The sequence below is a fragment of the Aethalodelphis obliquidens genome, unplaced genomic scaffold (assembly GCF_003676395.1).
Source record: "Aethalodelphis obliquidens isolate GAN/ISIS:26980383/991018 unplaced genomic scaffold, ASM367639v1 scaffold97, whole genome shotgun sequence".
NCBI classification, from domain to species: domain Eukaryota; kingdom Metazoa; phylum Chordata; class Mammalia; order Artiodactyla; family Delphinidae; genus Aethalodelphis; species Aethalodelphis obliquidens.
In genome coordinates this window covers 2303133-2327806 of record NW_020838041.1, presented here as the reverse complement: position 1 = coordinate 2327806, position 24674 = coordinate 2303133, and the positions used below count along the sequence as shown (strand labels likewise).

Below are 24674 nucleotides of genomic sequence, written 5' to 3'. Positions count from 1 at the left end.
CAGGCTCTGGCCCTGATTCCCTCCCAAACCCACAGGGACAGGGACCAGGGCATGTAGAGTTGGGGGGATGGGCAGTGGGGAGTCCCGCCAGGCCTGGGGTGGGCTGGGCCTCGGCGTGTGTCACCCTCTAGGACCCCGAGGATCTCAGGGCGGGGCTGACTGGCCAAGGGGAGCTCTGTCCACCCAGGGCTCCCAGCAGGAGTCAGCAGCCCCTCTGGCCCTCGGCCCACCGTGCCCACAGGACCCCACAGCAAGTCCCATGGGGAGAGGCTGCAGGGACAGCTGCCCCGGAGGGCGATTCGCGGCGCTCGGGCACCTGCCAACCCCTGCCAGGTAATGGGCCACAGGCCGGGGAGCTTGCAGTGCTAATTCAACAGCAGAAGGGACAGGACCCCTGGTCCCCCCTTCCTGGGGATCTTGGCTGGGGCTCCGTCTGAAAAGCTGGGGCTTCCTGATCCCAGTGGGCTCCAGCATTCCTGAGGGGTCTTTGCTTCTGTGCACCCGGAACAGCTTGTGGGGACACAGTCTCTGGTGCCCGAGGAAGCGCCCCCCAAGGATGGTACCCCCGGGTGCCCGGCCCCAGCCATGGCCCTGCTGATCCGAGAGGTGAGGGGGGCTAGGAAGGCCCTGGACTGCATCCCGGGGTGGCCCTGCAATGGCCCGGGGTGGAGAGGGGCTGAGGCTCCGCGGGAAGACCCACCCGGCCACCGCTCGCGTCTGCAGGCTCTGGTTCGAGGGGGCCTGGACACGTTGGCGGCTGACGCTAAGTTCGTCATGGCAACGGGCCACACCCTGGTGGAAGCCTGCCAGATGGAACTGCAGGAAGTGGAGGTGGCAGCCGCTGAGCTTCTGAAGGGACGAGAGACCCCGGAGGGTGTGGCCAGTGCCCGGGGGCGTTGGAGCCTCGGGTCCTCCCTGGGAAGCCTCGACCAGCATCAGGGCTCCCAGGAGACCCTCATTCCCCGCAGGCTGTGAAGGCCACGGCGTCAGCCTGGGCTTAGAGCCGGCATGGCCAAGGGGGGGGGCTGGCGCGGGAGGGTTGGCCCAGCACGGCATCCCCCCCCGTCTCAGCAGCTAGACGGACAGACAGGAACCACCCACAGGTCAGGAGGTAGATGGACAGGCCCTTCTCCTCACCAGCAAGAGGCATGATGGGATGGAGCTTCTGGGGTCATTCAAAGAGGCCTGGTCAGTGCCAGCAGGACATTAAAGTCTCCAGGCCCGCAACAGGGCACCTGTCTCTGCTCGTCTCCTTTGGGGGCCCTTCTACACCCTCCGCACACACACACCCTCGCCGTTCCACGGAGGCCCCTCTGCATCATCCTTCTGCAGGAGCAGAGGGGCCACTGTGGAGGAGGCGGTGCTCCTGGACGTCACTGGGCAGCCCCCCGGGCAGGTCCCCTGCAGCCACCCTTCCCCACTGTCCTGGCCAGAGTCCACGGCCCGCCCGGCCCCAGAGCCTCGGGGGGGTCCTGCTCTCCGCCTGGGGGAGCAGGGCCCGCAGTGCCCCCCTCCCCTCCTGCACCCACCGAGGAGCAGTGTGTAACAGGATGAAGCACGGGCTGTGGCCCCCACTCCCTCCTGCGTGCTGGCTGCAGACACATCCTAGCCCCAGAGCACCGTCGCACACGGTACCCGCTGATCCTCCAGCAGCGGGAGAGGCCGTGTTGAGGATGCCACACTGGAGGCCCAGAGAGGTGGCTCGCGTGCCTGTGTCACACAGCCAGCCAGGGGCAGAGTTAGCACTGGGGTCCCACCAGGGCCCTCCCCTCCTCCCCGGGCAGACGCTTCCCCCGCCGTCAGCTCTCCCACTGGCCTCCCCTGCACCTCCTGGCAACCCCGCCGCCCAGACTGGGAGCCGCACGGGGCAGGGGGATGACGCCCCCGGTGCCCTGCAGACCCGGGGTCCCCGTCAGAGGAGCCATTTCCACTCGTCTCCTCCTCAAACCTCAGCACCAGGGACCCGCCCCCACTCCACCCTCAGCAAGGCTTTGTTCCCTCCTGCACATAGATGCCCCCAGAAGATCCCTCCCACAGCTCCTGTCACCAGCCTGACGGACAGCCCGCTGTGCCCCTCGCTCCCCGCCCGGCCCCCCGACCCAGCAGGAGTCCGCTCTCCTGCAGCCGACCCTCCTCACTGCCCTCCTCCACCTGCACGTCCGTCCTGGCCGTCCCCCTGCCGTCCAGCTACCTGCCGTCTCTCACCTGTCTACCTGTCTCTCCCCTGCCACCTGGTTAGTTCATTCCTGAGGACCACGCCTCTCACCTGGGCCGGCTCCCCTCCCCTGCGCTCGCCTGGTACCAGGCGGGCCGCCTTCGGCCCCACCCCTGCTCTGAGACCCTGGGAGTCCGAGCTCACCCAGTTTCTAGCCCTCGTGAGGTTCTGTCACCTCTCCCTCCTTCCTGCAAGGCCCGTGGCCTTGGCTCTCCCGAGTTACCTCCCCTTTCCCGTCTCCCTCCTGCAGCCTCCCTGCCACCTGTCCCCAGGCCAGCCACCTCTCCGGGGAGGGGCGTCCTCAGGGTTCTGTGTCCTGCATCCTTGTTTCCCGCTGGCTCAGTCCCCCAGACGCTCCCATCACTCTCCTGACGCAGTGCTGGCAGTCCGCACTGCGCGGCCGGCCCATCTCCTCTAAGCGTCGATCCTGTGCCGCTCCTTGTCAGCTCTGCGGATGTCCCACTCGTGCCCAAAGCACATCGTGTCCAAAGTCGACCTCCTCACCCGTCCCCGCAGCCTGCTGACCTCAGGGCCCTACCCCTGTTCAACCGGGAGTCTGAGTGTTGTCCGGACTCCTACCTTCCCCCACTGTGCCCTGGGGACTCCCCCTCCAAGTATTTCTCAAACCTGTCCCCTCCGCGTGGTGACTTTCCTGACACTCAGTCCTCGTTTCATGCCTTGTCTACTGTGCCTCGGAACAGCCTCCCAGCACCACCCCCCTCCCTCCCAGCCTGACCCTGACCCTTCTAAACAGAGAAACCTGCTGTCTTATCCCCCAACGTAAAACCCTTAAAGGCCCCCAAAGCGTCAGAATATGGTGCAGCACCCTTGCCTGGGCTGCAGGCAGCTCCGACCCAGCCCTGGCCCTCATGCCAGGGTGCTTGCCCTCCCAGCCCCCCGCAGCCCAGCCTGGGGCAGCTGCCCGCCCCTCTGAGCGCCACATGCCGTTCTGGGGAGAAACTTCCCGAACCCTCAACCCCACGGACCCCTTGGCCATCATCTTCCACATCTCAGCTTCTCTAATACTTCCCGCAGAATGCATCCCCCGGAAAACCCCAAACGCTCTAGGTGGCCCAGCGACGGGACACGTGTTTCCCCATCGCGGCCGGGGTCACTCCTGCTCTGTGACGTTTATTTTACACCAGACTGAGGCCAAGTTCCACGAAAGCAGGAGCAGGTCCACCAGGCTGGCCCTTAACCCCAGAGCTGAGCACTTTTCAACACAGACGAGCGGCTCAATCACTGTCAGATCAATGCAGGGAAGGGCTGAGAAGTGTGGCCCTGCCCTGGCTGACAGCCCGCCCGCCCAGGGCCACCTGCTCAGGGCTGCAGCCTCGCGCCCTCACTGCCCAGTGCCCGGGGAGGCGGGGCAGGAATCGGCCTCCAGGGGTGCAGGCTGACTCCTCAGTTTCAGCCCCACCCAGCCAGCCGCTCCAACTGTCCCCTCCAATGCCTCCTCTTGGCGGGGAGCTGAAATAATCCCCCTCGCAGCATGGCTGAAAAACTAAATAACCTGGGGCACACGTGAAAGGGCTTCGTATGCTGCAAAGGTCTATAGAAGGACGTTTCCATTTACAAGCGGGACCGGAGCGTCTTATATCAATACCTAACCTGTACAGAATACCAACAGTACAGCAGGCCCTGCTCCAAGCCTTCTGCGTAGATTAAATATTTAATCCTCTTGATACCGAGGAAGTATCAGCCTCCTTTTCCAAGTATGACCCGGAGAGGACAGGTAACGTGCCCAAGGCCCCGCAGTGGGTAGGAGGGCCAAGGCCCGATTCAGCCCCACAGCCCTGAGGCCTGCGCCATTTGGCACGTCTGTGCCGGGCCTCCCAGCCCACGCGACAGGTGTACACGTGCACACGGGCTCTGAGGAACCTTCCAGCTCTCACCCTTTCCGAAAGTTCAGGCAGTTTCCTCTGCAACGTGCAGGACGTTCTAATTTGTCAGAATGTACAAAATCTTGCCTCTCCCCGGCTCCCCTTCAAATAATCGCTGGGTTTCTCCATAGAGGGCCCCCAGGCCACTCAGGTAAAGTATAAAAGGAACACGGGTGTGGAAGGCTGAGGGCCGGGGGCCTTGCGGGGAGCAGGCAGGCCCCTCCTGTCAGCCGGGCCGTCCGACAGAGCCGGTGTCCAGAGGGGCTGGCGGGCCACCTTCTGTCGTCTGGGGGCACTGGCCAGGGCGCCGCCTGCCGCACGCCTAGCTTCTCTTGGCCAGTTCCCTGCAGACCTGGGATCCCGCTGCTGGGGGGCGGGGCAGGGGGAAATCTGCCAGAGGGGGCGGGGCGCAGCTTGGGGGAGTGGTGGGCGCTGAGCCTCATGCCGGGTGCTGAGACCCAGGGGAGCCATCCCTGCCTTCTGGGAGGTGCGGAGCTCAGCTGGAGTATCTCTGGACCGAGGAGGCTGGGCTCGGTTCCAGGCCCTCCTCAGAGCGGGGTGGCACGGCTCCCGCCCCAGCTGTGGTCCCAGTGCGTTTCCAGGCCCAGCTCTGGATGGGGCCGAGAGGTCCCTGAAGCAGGGGCATGGCTGCCCTCTGCAGGGTGAAGGAGCACAGCCTTGGAGCTGGACCCACCCGTGCGGCCCCGAGTCCCTCCACCTGCCTCCATGCTCCGATGCGAGGCGCTCACAGACCCTTTCGAGCTTCTGCCCCTCGCCCTGTACAGTGGGGATAAACTCCCACAGTGCAGGCTGCTGGAAGGTGTGAAAGTGACCTTGGAAGGGCCCGGCCCTCAGTGAGCAGCTGCTGTTTCGATTCTGTCAGACGCTGGCTGCGGAAAATCCAGAGGTTACGACAGCAGGAGGCTGAGTGTCTCACAGGATGCTGGGCAGCTCGGCTCTCAGCCCAGCATCTCAGCGTCGGGCCTGGTCCTCCCACAGGCCCTGCAATTCTTAGCCGTAGCCCTCGGGTGTGGAGGCCGGCTCCACAGGTCACTAGAAAAGGCACTGACGACCCAGAGCTAACCTTGACCCATTTTCTGGCATCTGATCCCAGTAACACGTCACTCCTGCCTTGGGACTGACGGCTTATGATGGCAAGTGACACTCCCCACTGCACCAAGGTTCCTGCTGCCGGTTTACCCACGAGGTGACTGAGGGGCAGCGTCTCCCAGCTGGAAGGGGCAGGGCTGGATTTGTCCCCGAGCTTTCTAATCCCATTGCTTCTTTTTCCTGTGCCATACTGCTGTCTCCTAAATGGAACTTAAATCCAGTTTAGTAAGCCAGGGAACAGAAGCGTTTTAAAAGAAGCCTGCCATAAATACAGAGGGTAAAATAATAATTCTGGGGTCGAACACGAGTTCAAAAACGCAAGGATGTCAGAGCAGCACGTTGAGGGTCACAGGCGGGGATGTGGAGGATTCAGAGGAGGGAGAGCTGAGGGCTGTTTGTTTAAATAAAACCATCAGCAGAGGAGATTCCACTGTGTTAAGAAAGGAAACCAAGACCCAGAGGAGGAAAGGGCCGTGGAGCCCAGCATCCGAGTCCGTGCGAGGAGCCTGGTTCCAGAAGGAGGCCAGTGAGACCTGCAGACCCAGCCCAGCCCACTTCCAGTCGTGGGCCCTTTAAAATATCTCCACCAGCGGTGTCGTCATGCTGAGAATGATAACATCTGATGTCATCAAGGCCGGTTCTGGTTCAGGCGGTGCCTGATGGACGCAATCTCACATGTAGCCTTTGCAACACCGTCCAGGAAGTGGGTATTGCTGTGGGGCCCATTCCAGGAAAAGCCAAGTCACTCACCCACCGAGAAGCAGTGAGGCCAGGTGTCCGACAGGGGCCTGGACGCTGCTCTTGAGCTGCCGGCACCCCGTATTATCAGGAGGATCGCAGGACAATCCCTGACCCAGTCCCACCTCGTCCTCTACTGATCTGGCCCAAGCCCCTTCCCACACCCCGCCAAGCGCCCGTCCAAGCCCACGCAGCCCCACGCGCTCAGCACCCCTCTGCACCCGGTAGCCCTCCGTCCTCCGTCTCAGCCGGGCCCCTCTGATGGCCCCAGGAAACTCTGCCAACTAGAGAAGGCCACTCACCACCCAGTTCCACAAGAATGAAGTCACTGACACTGTGTCGCGGACCTTCGACTCCCGCTGAAACGAGGTCAGAGCGACGAGGAATGGGGCTCTCTGTGCTTTGTGAGAAACTGGCAGAACAGGCCTTCAGAGAGTTCTATAGTTTCACACTTGATGAGCCCAATTTCGTGCATCTTCTCACACCTAGAAAAGCACTAAAGTCATCATTGGAAGCATCTGCTCCTGGTGACGAGCAGCCCCTTACCGAGAGGTGTGCCTGAGTGCAGCCCCCCTTCTCCAAATCACAGGCATGCTGACTCCCCCCTTCAGAGCTACGCAGAGCCTGTCTCCCGGGCTGTCGTCCTCAGTAAGTCCCCGAACAAAACTGAACTCACAGCTCTCGCATCCTGCGCTTTTTTATTCAGTTGATGATTCTTAGCACTCACTTCTACTGTAGCACTTGTTACATTGTATCATACCTAGGAGGCTACAGCTTGTTTTTTGCAAGTATACAGTGTTTCCCAAAGGTAGTAGATTTCTTTATCAACTTTGTGTCCCCAGCAAGGAGAAAAGGAAGGGAGGAAGAAAGGAAGAGAGGGAGGTGGGAAGGGCAACCGCCAGAGACAAGCTAAGTAAACCGCTAAACAACAGGCATTACATTGAATCGTTTGAAATTGCCAACACTCTACCCCTTTTGTCTACAAATAGGCAATCTGACAATATTTAACCTACTACAATGAGGGTGGGTTTCCCCACTGCCCAGCGCCACAAGCCCACCCCCGCCCCTCTGGGGAGCAGAGCCCCGCCTTTCGTTTGGGGGTTGTGTATGTGTGTCCTGATGTCCTGATCACACACATCGGCTGGGAGAGAGTCTCACAAGGTGGGCGCCAGGTCAGGGCTGTTCTCGGGCAGCGTGCGGGGGTGGGGGGCGCTCCCGGCACCTGTCACCACTTGAGGGGCCCCCACTGACAGAGGGCCATGAGGAGTGTCTGCAGGGGTGCCCAGCGGCTTCTGCACTAGGCACTGTGAGTTTAACTGTCTCTCCGGAGCCCACCCCCTCCTCTGCCGGACCTAGGGGCACTCATCAGTCTGGCCTGGGGGTGGGAGGCAGACCTGGGCGCCCCTCCCCTCCGCATTCGTGCTAGTTCAGGTCCAGACTTAGACCCCCGAAGGCCCCCCAGGGCGGGCCTTCTCCTGGGATCCTCCAACCCAGTTTGGAAGTCAAAGAGGAAAGAAATTCTTTCATGCTCTCCACACCCTCCCTCCTCCCTAATCCCCTCAAGGCAAAGAGTCCCCACTGTCAACTGGTACCGGAGTCAGGGATGGGGGGTGCCCCTTCCCCCGCGGGGACTCAAGAGATAATTTCACCTCAGGCCGATGCAGGCTGTCACTGTCAAAGGGCCTTTGAGATTCCCCTACAATTGTCCCGTGAGATTCAGCACACACACCCCCTGGGGTGCTGGCACTCAAGACTGTCCACAGAACCTTCAGTCTGGCTGTATGTTTGGCGAGCCGGCACTTTAGAGGTTAATCCTGCGTGATCGCCCTCCACCGCCTCCCTCTCCTCCTATTTTTAACGTGTTAAATGCTCCTTTGCTGGCCACTGGCTCTGCAGCTTTTGGGTGAAGCAAATAGCTATTAAAACGCAAGGAAAGGATGCTCCCTCCGGGACAGAAATCAAGAGCTCCCGGGCAGGGTGGGGTTATCTGTAATTTCGCGAGAGGAAGCGGGAGGGGGATGGCTCCCCTGGGGCCCTGGCTAGGGCCGTCTCCCCCGCCTCACCAGGTGGGGCGGGGGGCTCCACCCCCACACCTCCTCTCTCGGGGTCCCCAGTCCTGTGGCGTCACCTCGTCTCTGGCTCCCCCAGCGCGGGTCCTGGCTGGCGTCCACCTTCCCTCTCTGTGCTCCTAATTCCCCACCACTGTCCTCCTGCTGGCGGAGGGGGACCCTCCGGGAGCCCGCAGGCCACATGGGGCCAGGCAGAGGGCTCAGCTAACCTTCAGGTGGCCAGGACTCCAGGTGACTATCCTAGTGACCCGGGTAAGTCACCAGCCGCCCTGCACCTCTGTGTGAGCAATGAGGTTAGAGCAAATGACCTCTTTTAAAATCAGTTTGTTGAGCGATAATTAACTTATAATAAACTGGACATAAAGTACACAGCTGGATTGTTTCTGAAAAATGTCTACCCCTGTGGAGCTGCCAGCACCACCAGGATAATAGCTATGCCCACCGCCCCCATGATTTCTGGGTGCCTGTTGGTGGCCCCTCCTCTGCTCCTCCCGACTCTGTTCGAGATCCTCCCCCAGTCAGGCACCCTCTGGGCCACTCGATGGCTCGGGCTGCATTTTCTAGATTTTCACCTCCGTGGACGTACAAGGCACGGGCTCTTCTGGGGCTGGTGTCCGCCACTCAGCACGGTTATTCTGCAGTTCATCCGCGTCCTATCATGTACCGGTGGTCCTGTCCCTTTCATTGCTGAGTAGCGTCCATTGTGCGATACTCCACATTTACCCTTTCATCCCAGTTCGGCGCCGCAGAAAGCTGCTAGGACACCCACATCCGGGTCTTTGCAGCAGGTGACAGCTCTGCAGCTGCCGGGGCCCCACCACCCTTTTCCTCCACAGGGATCCGACTCAGGAGGAAGCAGGAAACCCTTGCTTGGGTTTGAACCCCGCTCTGCCACTTGTGGTGCGACCTTGGGCACCTCTCGGTGTCCTTCGTTCTACAGGGATGAGAGCTGCTCCCAGCTCCTCGGGGAGCCGGGAGCCGTACAGGACAGCCCAGATCTGAAGCGCTCTGCACGGCACCAAGCACCACATTCAGAAGTGGCAGCTGTTGGTACGTTGCCTCTGAGAAGTTGGATCTGTCTGGGGTCTCTGGGCAGTTACCCAACCCTTTGCGGCAGCCCTGTTTCAGCGAGGGGTGAGGGAAAGGGTGACTTGAGCAGGGCCAGGCTTTGAGCTGGGGGTTAGCACAGGTGTGTCCTGACACCCACCTCCACGACCGTTCCTCGGCAGGCAATGGGCAGTGGCACTGAAAGGCCCTGGGGTTTTTCTAATTGCTTTTCTTAGTGGTTCCCGAGGACCGTTGAGGGAGGCTCAGCACAGCCGGCCAGAGGTGGATGGGAAACCACGCTCCTTCGGTGAGTCCCCAGGAGCCAGCAATCTGCAAACATCACGGGGGGCGGAGACAGGTGGAGCAGAGAGGCTGCTACCCGCTTCTACCTGCCCACAAGGCTCCGTGCGGCACGGAGACCAGAAGCCCAAAGGGGCGTCTGTGAGTCCGAGGCGGGCAGCTAGAGTCCTGGGAGGCTCTGGGCCCTCAGGCATCTTTCCAGACCAGAATTCTGGCTCTGCACCTTACTAAGGACGTCAGTTCGGGTAGGGTGGGCTTTGCCAAGGTAACACACAAGCTCGTGATTTCAGTGGCTGAACACAATGAAAGTTCACGTCTCGCGTACGCTCTGAACAACATCAACTTGTGTGCCATGCCAGGGGCGCAGAAAGCTTCCACCTACAAGTAATACGTGTGAGCTCTGGTCACATTTCATTGGTCAAAGGACGTCCCAGGGCCACGGCTAACACCAGAATGAGGGCATGCGGCCTGCCCTATGCCACAGGCAGAGGGCCGGAAATACTTGGTGGAGGCATTAATGACCACGACACTAGCCAAGTGACCTGTGAGCCCATTTCCTCTTCTGCAAACTGAGAACAATGACAGTATTTGCCTCACAGACTTGTGAGGATTATAAAAAACACACGTAACACCCTCGGCACGGGGTAGCCCTGGGGCGAGTAGAATGAAATTCAGATGTTCCTCCAGGTGGCCCCCAGGGAGGCTGAGCCCAGGGGCATCCATGCTCTTCAGGGGTCTCCCCCCTCTGCAGACACGTACCCGGCTACCGGGGGCCCTCCACCCAGCAGCCTGCAGAGGCCGGAAACTCTCCTCCTCCCAGATCAACAAGGACCCCCTCGGGTGGGCAGACCTCACCGCCACACCCCCTGCTCCCAGACTCACCCACAGTCATCTCTGACTTCCTGTCAGTCTTTGTGACAAATTCGCCCTCTGTCCAGTCAGAGGACAGGGGCGCATGAAAGAAGGGACGGAGATTCTACGGGAAATGAAGGAACTTCATTTCTCTGCTGTGCAGGGCCTCGTGCTGGGTGGTCCACCCAGGTTACCCCTTTTTGACCTCATGATAGACCACGATGAGGGGCGTGTGAGCGTCCTCGTTTTGAGGTTAGGGAACCTGCCCAGGTCACCCCGCTTCAAGTGGCAGAGCTGGACCTGACCCACATCTCTGTGACTCCGGCTTCCAGGCTGTCTTCTGCTATTTTGTGCAGACTTGACTTTTACAGTCATGAGCTCACACAGGCTCGGGCGTTCGGACTTCGGGTCCTATCACGCTGTGGTGGAAACTGCCCCCTCTGGGGCTTTTGGCGCCAGCTCAGAGGCTTACTGTGTGGCTCTGGACAGGTTTCTTCACCTCTCTGGGCCTCAGTTTCCTCACCTGAAGATGAGGAACTAGCTGTTGAACTAGATGACCTTAGGGACTCTAGGATTCTGGGACATTGAGGCTGCCCGCACCTGCTCCCGCCTTGGGCTCTAACACTGTATTAGAAAGCACTGCAGAGAGGAATGGACGAAGACCCGGTATTTGAGGTTACGCTGTGTATTAAACCCTCATCAACATCTGAAACCAAAAGTAGTGTGTTGTTGTTTTTTAAAGAGACTGTTGGGTATTTGTAATCCACAGCAGTTCTCTCTTTCTTGCTATTTATAACAAATTCTGGTTTCCTCTATGGCTAAGTCTGTCTCCTTCCATAACAGGGGAAGTCAGGCTGTGCCCTCGCTGAGCAGAGGTCCCCACGTCTGCACCCCAGTAGGCCCTCTCTGGGGTTCGGAGCTCCTGCTGGCGAGCAGGACTCTGGGCTCTGTCCCCGGCTGGGCCGCCTGCCAGCAGGGTGGGCTAAGGCCTGATCTCCCAGGAACCCAGCTGGGCAAGGCTGGGGGCTGCAGCTGGAGGCCGGGAGCTCTGTACCCTGCACGCCCAGAACTCCAGGTCGACGCTCAGATACTTCCTCCAAATGTCAGGGCCTGGTGCGAATGCTAAAGAAGAACCACAGAATGGGACTGAAGTAAAGGCCGCCGTCGGGGAGCTTTCTAGGGCTTGAGGGTATCTCTTAGGTGTTTTGATTTGCTACTGTAGGGTTGAGAACCAGGCCGACCTGAGAGATCTGGGCCAGATGGCTGCCCCCAGGTGCTGCCGGAGTATTGTCACCGCAGTAGCCCGGGAGCCTCCTGCCGCGGAGCTCCCCTCACAACTCCCCAGGGTCCCATCTGCCCAGACGCCCACCGCTCCCGTGAGGAGAGATGATGGAGGTCCAAGACGCCTGGGGGAGGGCCTCGGCTCGGGACAAGAGCTGAGGCTCAAACTGCAGTCCAGGAGGGGGAAGGATGGGGCCAAACACAGGGTAGCGTGTGTGTGTGTGCGTGCGCGCGTGTAGGAGGGGGGGAGATACGCATGCAGGCAGCTGATGCGGAGAAGCCTCAGGGTTTGGGAAGGAGGGAAGGAAAGAGGGGCAGCGGGAGGAGGGGGTGGGGTGAGAACACACCTGAGGAGGAAGCAGGGCTGTGCTGAGGCTGGACACCCACTAAGAGGGCGGGCGCCCTCCTGGGCTTCCCCTGGCCCTGTAACTAATCTGCCCAGTCTGTGGTTTAGGCCTCCTTACTACCCCTTGGATCCCCATCTGACCTTCTCGCCTCTGAGGGCAGCAGCTCCAGGAGTCTGGACATCTAGCTGCCCTGCTGCTCCCTGGAGGCCCAGGAGGGAGCCTCCCTGAGGCCCTGACCTCTAGGAGGCCTGACTTTCCATCCCATGTGCCTCCCTGCTCCTCCTGGCTCGACACCCTGTGACCTGGAGGGATGGGGGGGGGCTGGGGAGACAGTGGCTCTGGCGCCATTTCCCAGCAGTGAAACTGTGAGTCAGAAGGTCACCTACTCTCGGAAGTCAGAGAGGACCTCTGGAGGCAGGAAACCAGAGTCGGGCCCCGGAGAAGCCCAGAGTCTGGTGGGCAGGAGAGCAGCTTTGCAAAATGCAACGTTGTCAAAAAAAAAAAAAAAAAACATGCAACGTTGTCATCCAAGAGCACAAGCCTGGAACACAAGCTGGGGAGCTGTGCTCCCTGCGCAGCTGCTCGGAGGTGATCTGGGAGCCTGGAACCCGACACATGAGGTCAAATCCTGGGTCTGTTGCTTATACGCTGGGTGAGGCGCAGTGTCCCTGTCGGCAAAACTGCAAAAGAATAAAGCCTAACTCACAAGGTGATGAGCGTGAAATGAGAACGCGCATGTAAAGTACCCCGTTTGTGTAGCTGGTCCCTAACTGTCAGTCTCCTCCCCACCTTATCTTGGTTGGAAAAGAATGTGCAGGATCTCACTCAGCACTCTGCTGGCCTCCTGCTCTGGCCGGAGAACCTACCTGCTGGCCCCAGAAAGATCTTCCTCTAGGTTCCAATGCTAGTGGAAGGTGCAGGAGCCCCCCGGGCTCCCCAATCCCCTGCGCCTCCTCCACCCTGGGGCACTGCTGGCGGGCGCTGCTCTCTTCCACCAGGACTGGGTAGGGAGTCGGGGGCGCTGATTTGCTCTTGAAATGTGCCCTAGAAATTATCTTTATTTTTTGGTTTGACCATAGTAGGTCAAACCAAACTGGGATCTGGGCTACGGATGGAGCAGTTATCTGTGGGTTGGGTGGGGGAGGGAAAGAAAGGGGGATGGCACCGAAGCTGCATCCTCAGCCCCTAGGCCATACCCTCTCCAAAATCTCTGGCATGGTTTCATCATCTGTGGGTGATGCAAGAGGCTTGGAGTCAGACTCCCCTTCCTCCCCCGCCGCCCCCCCGCCCCCCTAGAGCGCTCCTTCCACATCTGGAGATGCAGCTGGGTCCTCCTCTTGGGCGCTTTCCAGGGAGGGAGCTGGTTGAAGTGGGCGGGGGGGGGGCGGGGAGGGCAGCTGGTGAGGGGCCCCGTGAATGGCCCCAATGTTGGGAGCTGGGGGCAGGGAGATGGGGCCGGGCTCAGATGGAGGGCAGAGGGCCTGGAAAGGCCACTGTGACTTCCCACGGCACTGGCCACCGCCATCACTGCCCCGTGTTTCAACTTCCCAGGGCTCCCCTTGTCCTTTATACCCAAGCGAAGGCAGCTGCCCTCCACATCCCCTTCCCACTCACCTCCGCACAACCTCTACCCAGGTGCCCGGAGCTGAGTGCCCGCTTTGTTCCCAGTCTCCCTGGGGCAGCTCGGGCCTCCCACATTGACTCTCTGCCCCCACGGCCACAACAAGCAGAGTGTGAGCCAGGCGGGGAGAGGGGTCATCTGTGGGTCACAAAGGTCACTGGAGCCTCCGTGGTCTCACAGAAGGGAGGGGCCGTCTGGCCGGGGATCAACCCAAAGATGAACTTTAGGGTTCATCTAAAGTTGTAGGGAAGGGTGCAGGGTGGAGGTGGAGGGAATTTTAGTTAGACACTAGCAAGAATCCCCCTCAATAAAGGCTGGCAAATTCACTGGAATAAATGCAGAAGGGAGGCTTTCCGGGCGCTTTCAGAATACAAACCGCCAGGCGCTGTGGGACCCTTTGCAGAGAAGCGCTGGGCCCAGAGACCCGGGTTCTTACCCTGGCTTAGCCACTAACTCCTGTGTAACCTCGGTAGTTCCCCTCTCTGCGTACCGGCTTCCGCATTAATGGGCTGGGGTCCCACCGAGGCTGAGGGTCTGCGGCTCCGGGGTCCGAGGCTCCGGCGCGGGCCGCGTCCCTCCGCGCCCCCCAGGCCACCCGGCCAGGCCCCCAGCAAACGCGTGGACATGAGGCGAGGGGTTCCTTTAAAGGCTTCCGCCCCGCCCCTGCTGCCGGCTCGGGCTTTCGATTGGTGCATCAGCCTCGGGGGCGGAGCTAGGGGCGGAGCCGGGACTGGTTCGGGGGCGGAGCCTCCGCCGGGCCGGCCCCCGCCCCCTTTGTTCGTGCGGCGGCGGGAGGCGCTGCGGGCTGGAGGTGCGCGCGCGGGAGCCGCGTCGTGGGGAGCGGGTCGCGCCCGGGCTGTCAGCTGGCTCCGCGCCGCCGCCCGATGGCTCGAGGGGGCGCGCGGGCCCGGCCCCGGGGGTCCTCCGCCGGCCGCGTGTGAGCCCTCCGCCGGCCGCCCGCGAGCATGTCACCTCCAGCCGCCGCAGCCTCCGTCCGCAGCGCCCGCGCCCTCGCCTCTAGCAGCCGCAGCCGCAGCCGCAGCCGCCGCCCGGGGCATTGGCCCCCAAGCCCCCGCCCCTGATCGACTCGGGACCCGGCGCCGAAGCACCATGGCGGGCCAGGGGGACTGCTGCGTCAAGGTGGCCGTCAGGTAGGACGGGCGGCGGGGCGCCTGCGCGGAGGACTCGGCTTTGTCTCGCGTGGGCGCGGGGCGGGGGTCCGGGGGTCCCGGGGAGCCGCTCGACCCGCAGTCGGCGTCCGCGGAGGTCGGGCTGGCCAGGCTGGGGGGCGCCGCGTGCTGGCCCGGCCCCCGCAGGGATCGGCGGCCCCGCGGGCGGCTGGAGGTGGCTTTGTTTGGGTGGTAATTTCGGGCCCCTCTTGGGAGCCCTTAATGATCAGAAAATCGAATAAACAAGGAAATCCGGTATTTCACACCCAGCCCTGGCCCAGGCCGGAGCGTCTGTGTGTTTCCTCTTCGCCTCCCCACGGGCTGCTGTCTCATGCGGGCACAGTGGATGGGGGGAAATTTCCCTGCATCCACCCTAGCCGGCTAGTCCTGCGCTCATGGTCCAGCTGGGGAGGCAGCACGTCGCCCCCGGGCCGGTTCCGCAGACAAAGATCGAGTGCTGCACGAATGGAAGGGCTGGGATGGGGCCTTGGCCCTCCTTGGGGAGTCCGCCGCTTTGGAGAGAACCCTGCCGGCCCTGTCCCAAGAGGGGCTGGAGCTGGGAAGGGAGGATGGGGTGTCTCCGAGGTTCTGAGAGGGCAGGATGCTGTGACGCTGATGCCCATCTTCAGGCTTTCAGACAGAACTGAGCGGGGCAGGGCCGCATGGACTTACCTGGGACTTGAAGGGACATAGAGGCAGAAGTGAGGTGGGCAGAGGACAGGGCACCTGGAGGTGCGGGGCTTTGTGTTGGGTGGGGACACTTCACGCCATGACACCCCTCCGTTTTTGATTTGGGCTTTTCTGTTTGAGGGGGTCTGATGGTGGGAGAGTGCCAGTCTGGGACTGATCGCCAATGAAGGGATGGTGGAAGACATCATTCAGCCCTGTGTGATGGGGGTGGGAGTCTGAGACCGGGTCTAGGGTGGGTCTGAGCAGGTCTCTGGTTTCCCTGGGTTGTAGATGACCCAGATTCCAGGATTCCAGGGCAGTCACTCGGAGATGACTATGGAAAACACCCCAGGGCAGGTGCCACCACCCCCTCCACACACACACCAGCCACCTGGCCAGCCCTCCGCAGCCCGGAGAGGGTCCGGGGACTGCTGACCACAGCTCTGGGGTTGAGGGAGGGAGACCGAGGTGCCCTCCCCCCACGTCCCCCGCTGCACTCAGAGCATCATTGGGCACAGACTTGTTGACTCCGGACAGCCTGAGACAAAGAGGAGCCCCAAAGGTGCCCGGTGGGCTGGCTGGGCGGGGCCAGGCTGCTGCGTGGCTGACTTTGCGGCAGGATCCCCTGGAGGGGCGAGGGCGAGGGCACGGTGTGGGTGGGAGTGTGGGAGTGGGAAACGTAAATAAGACAGCTGCAGCAGAGTGGGAGAGTCTGGGCGCATCATAAAAGGAAACTGAACCGGGCCTGCGAAGGAGGGCACTGGGGGTGCCCCTCCCAGGGGGCTTTCCTTTAGATTCCATCTTACCCGAGAGAGCCGAACAAAGCCCCCCCCCTCCCAGCAGGGCCCCCAGGCTAGACTGGGGCAGCGTAAGACGTGGGAAAGCCCATGGCCTTGGCACCTTGTGCAGAGTGAGGAAGAGCTGGTGTTCCTTTCCCACCACCGCCAGAAGTTCCCGGGACCCTTCCCGCCCAGAGGGCACTGTGCCTGCCCACTGCTCCAGCTTCTGCCAGTGACAGGCGTCATCTCTGCTTCCATGGAGATGGCCTTGGGGGGAGCCGGACGCCCCCACTCCTTGCCTCTGTTGCTGATCTGGTTGGAGGGGTGGGGAGATTTGAGCATCAGAAGAGCCGGGCTTGCAGGCCCTCCTGGAAGGTGAAGGCCCCACCCACTCCTCCCCTCCCACCCCAGCCCAAGCGCCCAGCCAGGCACACGCCAGACCTCCGTGCGCAGCTGGCCGTGGAGGGCAGACAATGCCTGGACAGAGCCCAGTTTCTAATCACAAAGCTGAGGACAGGACCTGGCTTGGGCTGGGGCTGGGACGGGGAGCAGATGGTGCCACTGGGGGGCTGTAGGGGAGAATTCTCCGGGCTTTGGGGTCCCCTTCAACCCCCCATCCCCACCCTCGGCAATCGCTTGTCCCACTTAAAGGACTGGGTGGTGGGCTGGAGTAGCGTAGAGCATTGCTGGGAAGCCCCAGGGATTTGGAATTGCCAAGAGCCTAGCCCAGCACGCGCTGAGCTGTCTTTTTGGAAACCCTTTCTTATATCTAACTGAGAATAACTAATGGCAAGCCCTGGGTCCAACTCTTGAGACAGGGAGGCCGGGAAAGAGACAGACTTGGTCTGGGCGGTGGCGGGGTGGGGGGCGGGTGTTGTGTGTATGTGTAAGGGTGGAGGTCCGGGAGCTGCTAGACTAGGTAAGAAGTGCTAGGCCCAGGGCTCTTGGCCCTATAATCTCTCCGGATGAGGATCAAAGCTGGCTTGTCTGCGGAGCCATGGGGAAGGCCAAGGGGGTGCAGAGCCAGAGGAGGCGACTTTCAGGACCTGGGGCTGTGGGATAAGGGGAGAAGGTGTGCGTGTGAGCAGACCCCAAAGCCCCACCCCAGGCCACCCTGGAGTCTGGCCCATCTGCCCCTGAGCTCTGCACCGAGACTCCCAGGCCAGCCCCTCCAGCCTGCCCCGTGATACGTTTATCCATAAATCCCCTCGTAGGATAAGGACTCTCTCAGCTCCGAGGCTGGCCTAGGGCCCTGCTTCTACCTGGGGCCGGGGTTTGGGGGGGACCCTGGGGAGAGCTGACCTGCCCCAGGCTGCAGAAATATAGGCCTGACCAGTGGGGGGAGAAGGGGAAGGGGTGGCTGTTAAGAAATGCCAGTTGGCAAAGTTGAGATTGGGGAAGGAAGCCAAGTCACGTGGTGCATTTATTTAAGACCCTTTCAAGCCCCCAGCTCTGAGCCCCCAGCCCTCGGGGAGCCCTCAGGGTGGCCTAACCCCCTTCCCCCTTATCTTTGCCTGGTTTCCTTAAGCTTCCTTCCTTAGTCTGCTAGGGTGGGGATGGGGGCTCTGCCGGTTCCACATCCATCCCTGGACACTGCAGGGTCAGGCAGGGGCTGGAAAGGGCATGGGGCGCACCAGCCAGGGGCCCCGGGACAGTCAGATGGCACCCCTGCTCTCTCGCTCGGGTTCTGTAGCTGCAGGTATTCCCCTGGATCCAGGCTCCTCTGAAGTCTCAGTGTCCGTCTAAATTTTGAATCAAGAGAATCGGTGGTTTGGGACAAAGACACTGAAGACAGAAAAAACTGAGTGAGGGTGGGGATGCCGTGCCTCAGAAACCCCCTTCCCCGCCCCCTGCCCCCACTCTGGTGGAGTCCAAGGCCAGTCAGGGCCAACCAGTGCCGCCTGTGGCCCCTCCTGTCCAGTTCACAGACCTGGGAAACTGAGGCCCAGGCAGGGCCTCCTGTGGCCAGTGGAGACCTGAGAGTCCTGGTGGCGGGCTTCTGCTGCAGAAATAGGGCTTATGTCATCACCAGGAAGTGCAGTGTAGTAACCGCAGGCCCCGGAAGCGTGCCCCCCACCCCGCCCCAGCCAGCCTGCCTGATTGGCTCTCAGCCTTTGAAGACCTCATAGAGGGGGGTGGGGGCAGGGGCTGAGGAAGTGGCAGAGGTGACATGTTCCTGGCACCCTTATTCCTACAGCTGTGCGGGCAGAGGGCAGGGCTGGGGCCCACGAAGTCGGTTACTGGCTGGGTCGTGGGGCCCCATTTCTGTTTCTCCTTCTGGGCCTCAGTTTTACCCACTGTAGAATGGGATCAGCGCTTTGTGCTGGTTTGGCCATTTGTGAAGAGGAGCGGTTTGGATGCAGTAGAAGGTGGCCGGTCCTTAAAGGGTGACTCTTGAGAAGCGAAGTGCGAATGAAATGTTTTAAAAATAAGCCTTTGGGCTTCCCTGGTGGCGCAGTGGTTGAGAGTCCGCCTGCCGATGCCGGGGACAGGGGTTCGTGCCCCGGTCCGGGAGGATCCCACATGCCGCAGAGCGGCTGGGCCCGTGAGCCATGGCCGCTGAGCCTGCGCGTCCGGAGCCTGTGCTCCGCAACGGGAGAGGCCACAACAGTGAGAGGCCCGCGTACCGCACAAAAAAAAAAAAAAAAAAAAAGCCCTTAAAGCGTATCTAAGCGGTGTCTCTCTAGGTTAAGCCACAGTGACTGTTAGGTAGAAAGAGGAATTCACCTCCAGCCCTTGGATTGATTGATTGATGATTGATTGCAGGAAGCTCGCTGTGATGGAAGGACTGAGCAGGGAGGGCGGGGCTGGGCGCTGTCATTTCCTTTACGCTCACTGAGCGCCAGGTGTCACGCCTGCGTTGTCCCACGGAAGCCCGCGAGGTGGAGATGGGCACAGGCTCACAGCCGTAAATGGAGGCGTCTGGATTTGGACCCGGGGCACCCTTGCTTCCAAGCACGTGCTCCTCACCCTGCTCCACGTGGCCTCGTCATCCGGCTGCTGATTCGCTCTTTCTGGGCACCTCTGTGCCTCCGTTTCCTCCAGCCCTTTCCGCACGTCATGGCCGTGACCGCGAACGCGGGAAGGTACTCGGGGAGGCACACAGGGCTGCGCAGATGTGGCGGGTGAGGCCGGCTGGGCCTTCTTTGTGGGCTGCCTGTCCCCACGTGCTCCTAGTTTGGGGGAGTTCCTCCCCCCACCACTGGGTGGGAGCCACCCTTCTCCCCTTTCCTGAGATTCACACAGCTGCCCCTGGAATTTGTTTTCCTGCCTGAGTGCCACCTCGCCACCCTCTAGGGAAGTTCCAGGACAGCCAAGTCTACACCCACCCCCACCCCAAGTGTCCGTGGGCTCCTGTCTCTCTCCTTTAACCTCTAGCCCAGCAGCTCCTTAGGGGGAGGCGGGGCCCTGAGAGGCTGCCAGGCTTCCTGCTGGGGCAGGGATGCTCGGCCTTGACCCCGGGGGCTAATTCTCTGTCCCAGGGGGATGGGGCAGTGGAGCTCAGTGGCAGGGGCCACGGAGCCCACAGCCCGTGGCAGCACTGTTGGCTGCAGCGTCCTGTCCTCTGGAGCACTCCCTCTCTCCCCTTGGCTGCTCTGCGGGTGGAAGGGATGGAGGGCCACGGTTCCCCATCCCCAGACCCCCGGATGCCTGAGCCCCTACCCCTCTGCCATCCTCGGTGGAAGCCCGCCATCAGAGTGGTGGTAGAGGCCACCAGTCCTTCCTCTAGGCCGGACTGGTCCTTCCTGAGGCTGGAGTTAAGGTGCCCCGAGGAGAGCCTGGCAGGGCGGCTGGGGACCAGGGCCAGCGGGGTGGGGAGAGGCTCAGGCCAGGCGCCTGTTGCTGTGCATTCCTCAGCAGGGGAGTGTCCCCAGGGCCCAGTCCCCACTGAGCTGTCCCCCACCAGATGCAGATGCCGGCACAGCTCTGGGCTCTGCCGCGTCTCCTGGGAGGTCATGGGAAACCCCTGCCAGATGCCCCGGGATGCCGGAGCACAGCTGAGCGGCTTCCCTGAGCTGGGAACGCCCTCTGGCCAGGCCCTGAGCTGCCGCTCATAGGCTCACAGGCCTGCAGGCTCGCGTGGCCAACAGCAGGCAGGGGCCTGTGAAGCTCCGGATCGGGTCTGGCCGCCCTCAGCCCCTCCTCGCTCCAGCTCCTGCCCTCCCAGCCCCTCCGCCCGCCTGCTTCCTCCCCCGGGCCGGCTTCGGCTGTTCTAGGGGTGCCTGGGCCCAGCTGAGATCCCGATGCCCTGGGGGGGTATGGATAAGACTCCCCGCGCCCTCCCCCATTGGACGGCCTGTCTGGGCATTCTTCAGAAGGCAGTGGCCAGAACCCTGAATGAACAGAGAGAGAGAGAGAGAGAGAGGTTAAGGGCATCCTCAGGAGGGAGTAGGGTCGGTGTGCGGAACCCCAGGTTTCCTGTAGGTTCCCTCTGAGTGTCTGCACCACTCCCTGTGCTCCCGGGAAGATGTGTGAGGGCAGAAGTAGGCAGAGGGGGCTGACAGACCCCTTTCACCAGGCTGAGCTCTGTAAACCCATGCCCTTTGACCCCGCCGCACAAAGCCTTCTTGTTTGGGGGTTCAGAGCCAGTCTTTTCCCTGCAGCAGCCTCAGGAAGGCTGGGCTGGGGAGGGTCTGGGAGGCCGGGAGAAGGGCCGGCGGGGGGACACCAGGGCCCTCTGGCTGTCCCGGGGCTCCCCACACTGCACCCCTGCAGCTGAAAGGGCCAGCACCCCAGGCTGGACCTGCCACCCTGCTTCAGAGAGGACTGGCCCCCACGGGAAGCCCCCGGGTGTCTGGGAGGCAGACTCCCCAGAGAGAGCAGGGATTTTGCTTCCAGCCGCCTTCCCGGAGCTGGCAGGCTGCCACGGTGGGAGGAGGAGGGAGAGGAGAGGACGCCTGGTAAAGTGGGTGCGGGTGTCCTCTTTCTGCCGCGGAGGGAGGTGGGCGCCGTGCTCACGCAGGGAAGCAGCCTTCTGCGTCCTCGGCCCCCTGCCTGCCCTGCCCAGGCCTTGGCTTTCTTCACTACGGAATGGGAAAATGCTTCCCCAGCAGACAGCTCTCAGCCCTGCTGGCAGCTGGCAGCAGGATCATCTTTCTCCAGCCCACCTCTCTCCGCGCCAGGGCTGCTTAGAGGGTGAGGCCAGACTGGGCACAGTCAGGCTCGGTTTGAATTTCACCTCCACCATTAGGAGTGTGTGACTTCGGGCTTGTTCAGATTCTCCTTTCTGGGCCTCAGTAAAGATGGGTCTTTACACATGACATATGTTCATGCATGTAAAGGAGCTCCACGCATAGGTTCTCAAAAGATATTAGGCACTGTCCTTATCAGATGAGGCTCGGGTGGTGTCAGTGACCATGATTCCAGAGGAGGAAGGTTGCACATTCTTCCAGGCTCCCCTTCCCAGGGCTCCACAGCCTTTGCAGGCGGGAAGTTCCTTCTGCCAGCTTATCTGAATCCCTCCCGCTGTAGCTGATTTCCCCTTTGGTCTGGCTGTGTCACTGATGGGGACGAGGTGATCCCCGGCAGGTCATGGCATGGCTGAGTGATCTGGTGGGCCAGGCAGACAGGAGGTCCTGGGGCTCCTCTCAGTGTCCCCTGCCACACACACACACACACACACACACACACACACGACGGAGGCCACGACAGCCCAGCTCCAGATGAAGCCATGCACGCCGACTGTGGGCTGGCCTGAGGAGGGGAGGCCGTGAAATCTGGGCCACCTTGGGAGCATCACACCCCAAGACGGGGAGCTGGGTGTCCTTACTTCTCTGGGCCTCCCTGGGCTGACCCACTTGCCCAGCGGCTCCTATTCAGGGTTCCAGAAAGGTGTTAGGGGGTCCTGAAGGAGAAAAGAGCAGATAGGCTTATATCCCTGGGGCTTTTTCCAAAGGGACTAACTAGTCACATGGGTGACCGTGGCCATCTGAGGGGAGATTCTCTTCCGGGTCTGTGGTTCTCAGAGACTTCAAGGTGAGGCCTGACAGGGTGTCTCCCAGCCTGGAAGCCCCCAGAGTGACATTACTCACTGGTGGGCAGCTGCATGCGGGCTGGTTCTCCCTCCTTCTGCACTGAATCTTCAGGCCCACAGCCAGGAAAGGTGGTCTTCCTAGAAGACGTTGTTACTAATTAGCTGTGTGACCTTGAGCTGCGTTAATTTCTCTCTCAGCCCTCATTTGTAAATTGGGGCAGGCGGGGGGGATACCCCCCTTAGAACGTGTGCAAAGTGTGGCAGGTACAGCGACCAGCAAAGAGGCATCTTACTCCCTAAGTGCGGGGTTATTACCTACTGGGGAATTGAGTCAGCAGAGATGTAATGGGGTTCCAGGTCCCAGCAAAAAAGGGTGTCAGGAATCAGACCATACACCACAGCTGGAAGAATCTTCTAGGATTCTGGAACAGTTCTTGGTTAGTTATTTTAATATCACGGCCTATTACCTCTTAGAGAAAAGTAAGACTTCTTCGAGGGGAAAGAGCCTGGGGGCCGCATCCCTAGGAATTCTGGGCAAAGATTTGGGGGCAGGTCAATGAGGGATCAGAGGAGGGACCGGAGGCAGCTGATCAGGCAGGACGGATTTTACCTGAGAAGCTGAGCTACACCCACTGCCCCTCCCCCAGCCCAAGGTTACTGGGCGGAGCCCTGGCCGATGATTGGCCGGCTTTGTGTGATGTCGCCGAGGACTGGGTGGAGTGTGGGGCTCCGGCCGGCTACCCTTTGAGGGAGGGACTTTTCCTCCTGGGCGGTATCAGCATCTCCCGGGCCTGCCTGTCTCCCCTGTCCGCCCCTTCCGCCCTGTGCCGGCTCCCCGAAGAGCCCGGGGACCGCTGAGCTCAGCGGCTGCCGCAGGCCTGGGCTCGGGCTGGCGGCCTCTGTCCCCCGCTTGGAGCATCAGCCTGCGAGGGGGCGGCCACGAGCGCCCGCAGTCCCTCTGCGCCAGCGTGTGTGGACAGATACTAAAATCACCAGCCACAGCCCCCCAGCCCCGCCCCGCTGCGCACCGAGGACCCTGGGCCAGATCCCGCCTCCGAAGAGCTAGCGCCGCCCCTTTCTCCGCGCCCCCGTCCCCGCCCCCGCCCCCGCCCCCTCCCACCGCCCTCTCTGCGGGTTGCCGAGTGGCGAATAGACCGGGCTCTGTTCTGGGAGATTCCCGGCCTTTCTTAGTGGGGCCGTCCGCCCGCCCTCCCCCTGCAGGACCTGGAGAAGGGATGGGGAGGTTTAGGGGGGATGGGGCTTGGGGTGAGGTGCCCATGGGTGACATTCAGGGGGGTCTCTGGACAGAAATGATACTGGACGTTGGGTCCACAAAACTTTGACAAAAACAGGCAGCACGGTTTGCCAACTTGAGTTTCCAAACATTGCATTAAATCATGATCTCTATTGATTACTTTTTTTCATGTTCCCTTAAATTTTGCACTTGAGGCGAATACCTCACTCACCTCACCCCGGCCCTGCATCTGGTCCACAGCACGCAGCGTCCATGGTTTACTGGCAAGACCCTGGAACCTGGTTCCCACCCCTGACCTCCCGCCCACGCCCCAAGGGAGGAACAGGGCTGGGAGTGGTGTCATCCTGCCATCCTGCCACCCTACATAGACGGAAGCAGCCTCCTTCCCCTCATCTGGGGCGGTGATGCTGGCGGAGGGCCACTAGCTCTCAGGGCAGCCCACAGTAGTGACTTCACCCCAGGCGGGGCCGGGACAGGAGCTGCCGGAGGGGAGGGCGATGGAGTTCTTAGAAAGTTAAAGCTGGGACGAGGTCGTCCAGATGACACAGGAGGAAGCGGGGGCTCCTGGACCACAGGAGGATGGGGCAGGGGCTTGTCCAGGGACCGTCTTTATCTCCTGCCTGCAGGGCCTGGGTTCAGATTCTCCACTGGGCAGGGTGTGGTGGGCAGGCGCCCCAGGATGCCCGCCCCCGCTGGACTGTGCCTTGAAGCTGGGTGCCGGAGCCCAGCCTGGCGCATGTGTGAGGCTGTGGTAGGACTCCCCCCGGCTGCCTCCTGCCCCTAATGGTGATGCGTGGAGGGAGTTTATATATCCACCTAGACATTGAGTTTCCCGGGCAGGAGGCAGCTGGACAAGTGGAGAAGCCGCGGGCTTCAGACTCCCAGCTTCCCTGTATTTACTGTGTGTGACTCAACTGCTTCAAGCCTCGACGTTCCTCTCTGGACAATGGACGTTGAAATCCCTAGCTCATCACCTCCCTTAAGTGAGGTGGTCCGTGGCCGGTGCCTGGCCCAGCACCTGCACGTGGAAAGCATCCATGCAATCTTCATTCTCTCTGCCGCCATCTCCGCTTACTCATTCAAGGCCCATTCCTGGGACTAACACACTCCCCTCCTCATCCAGGTCAGTGGCTTTGGTAACTAGTGACTCATCCTGGGCCCGTGTCCTCTGTCCCCCAGCTGGTACCCCATTCTCTGCGTAGCAGTACTCACCCGTCATACCTGCCAAGCACATGGGTGCGTAGAATGGGGCTGGCTCTCTGACTGCAGAGCACCCACACCAGGATGTGCCAGGCTCTGGAGGGTCCCAGGGTGAATGCCTGGCTGACCCCGCGACACCTGGGGTCCCTCCTCTACGCCCTGTCC

At 61.4% G+C, this 24674-nt stretch overlaps 2 protein-coding genes across 3 annotated transcripts in view; both read left to right on the top strand.

Annotated features, from left to right (window-relative positions):
• The window catches only part of CACNA1S (calcium voltage-gated channel subunit alpha1 S), a 60516-nt gene extending 59252 nt beyond the window's left edge, over positions 1 to 1264 (top strand). The window contains exons 42-44 of the mRNA XM_027095976.1: positions 242 to 333; positions 511 to 606; positions 724 to 1264. Of these exons, the coding sequence (XP_026951777.1) occupies positions 242 to 333; positions 511 to 606; positions 724 to 975 (440 nt within the window). The 3' untranslated portion in view covers positions 976 to 1264. The remainder of the gene's footprint in view (positions 1 to 241; positions 334 to 510; positions 607 to 723) is intronic.
• Positions 1265 to 14207: 12943 nt separating this feature from the next.
• The window catches only part of KIF21B (kinesin family member 21B), a 44195-nt gene continuing 33728 nt past the window's right edge, over positions 14208 to 24674 (top strand). For both annotated transcript variants that reach the window (XM_027095945.1, XM_027095943.1), the window contains exon 1: positions 14208 to 14614. In XM_027095945.1, the coding sequence (XP_026951746.1) occupies positions 14574 to 14614 (41 nt within the window). In that variant the 5' untranslated portion in view covers positions 14208 to 14573. The remainder of the gene's footprint in view (positions 14615 to 24674) is intronic.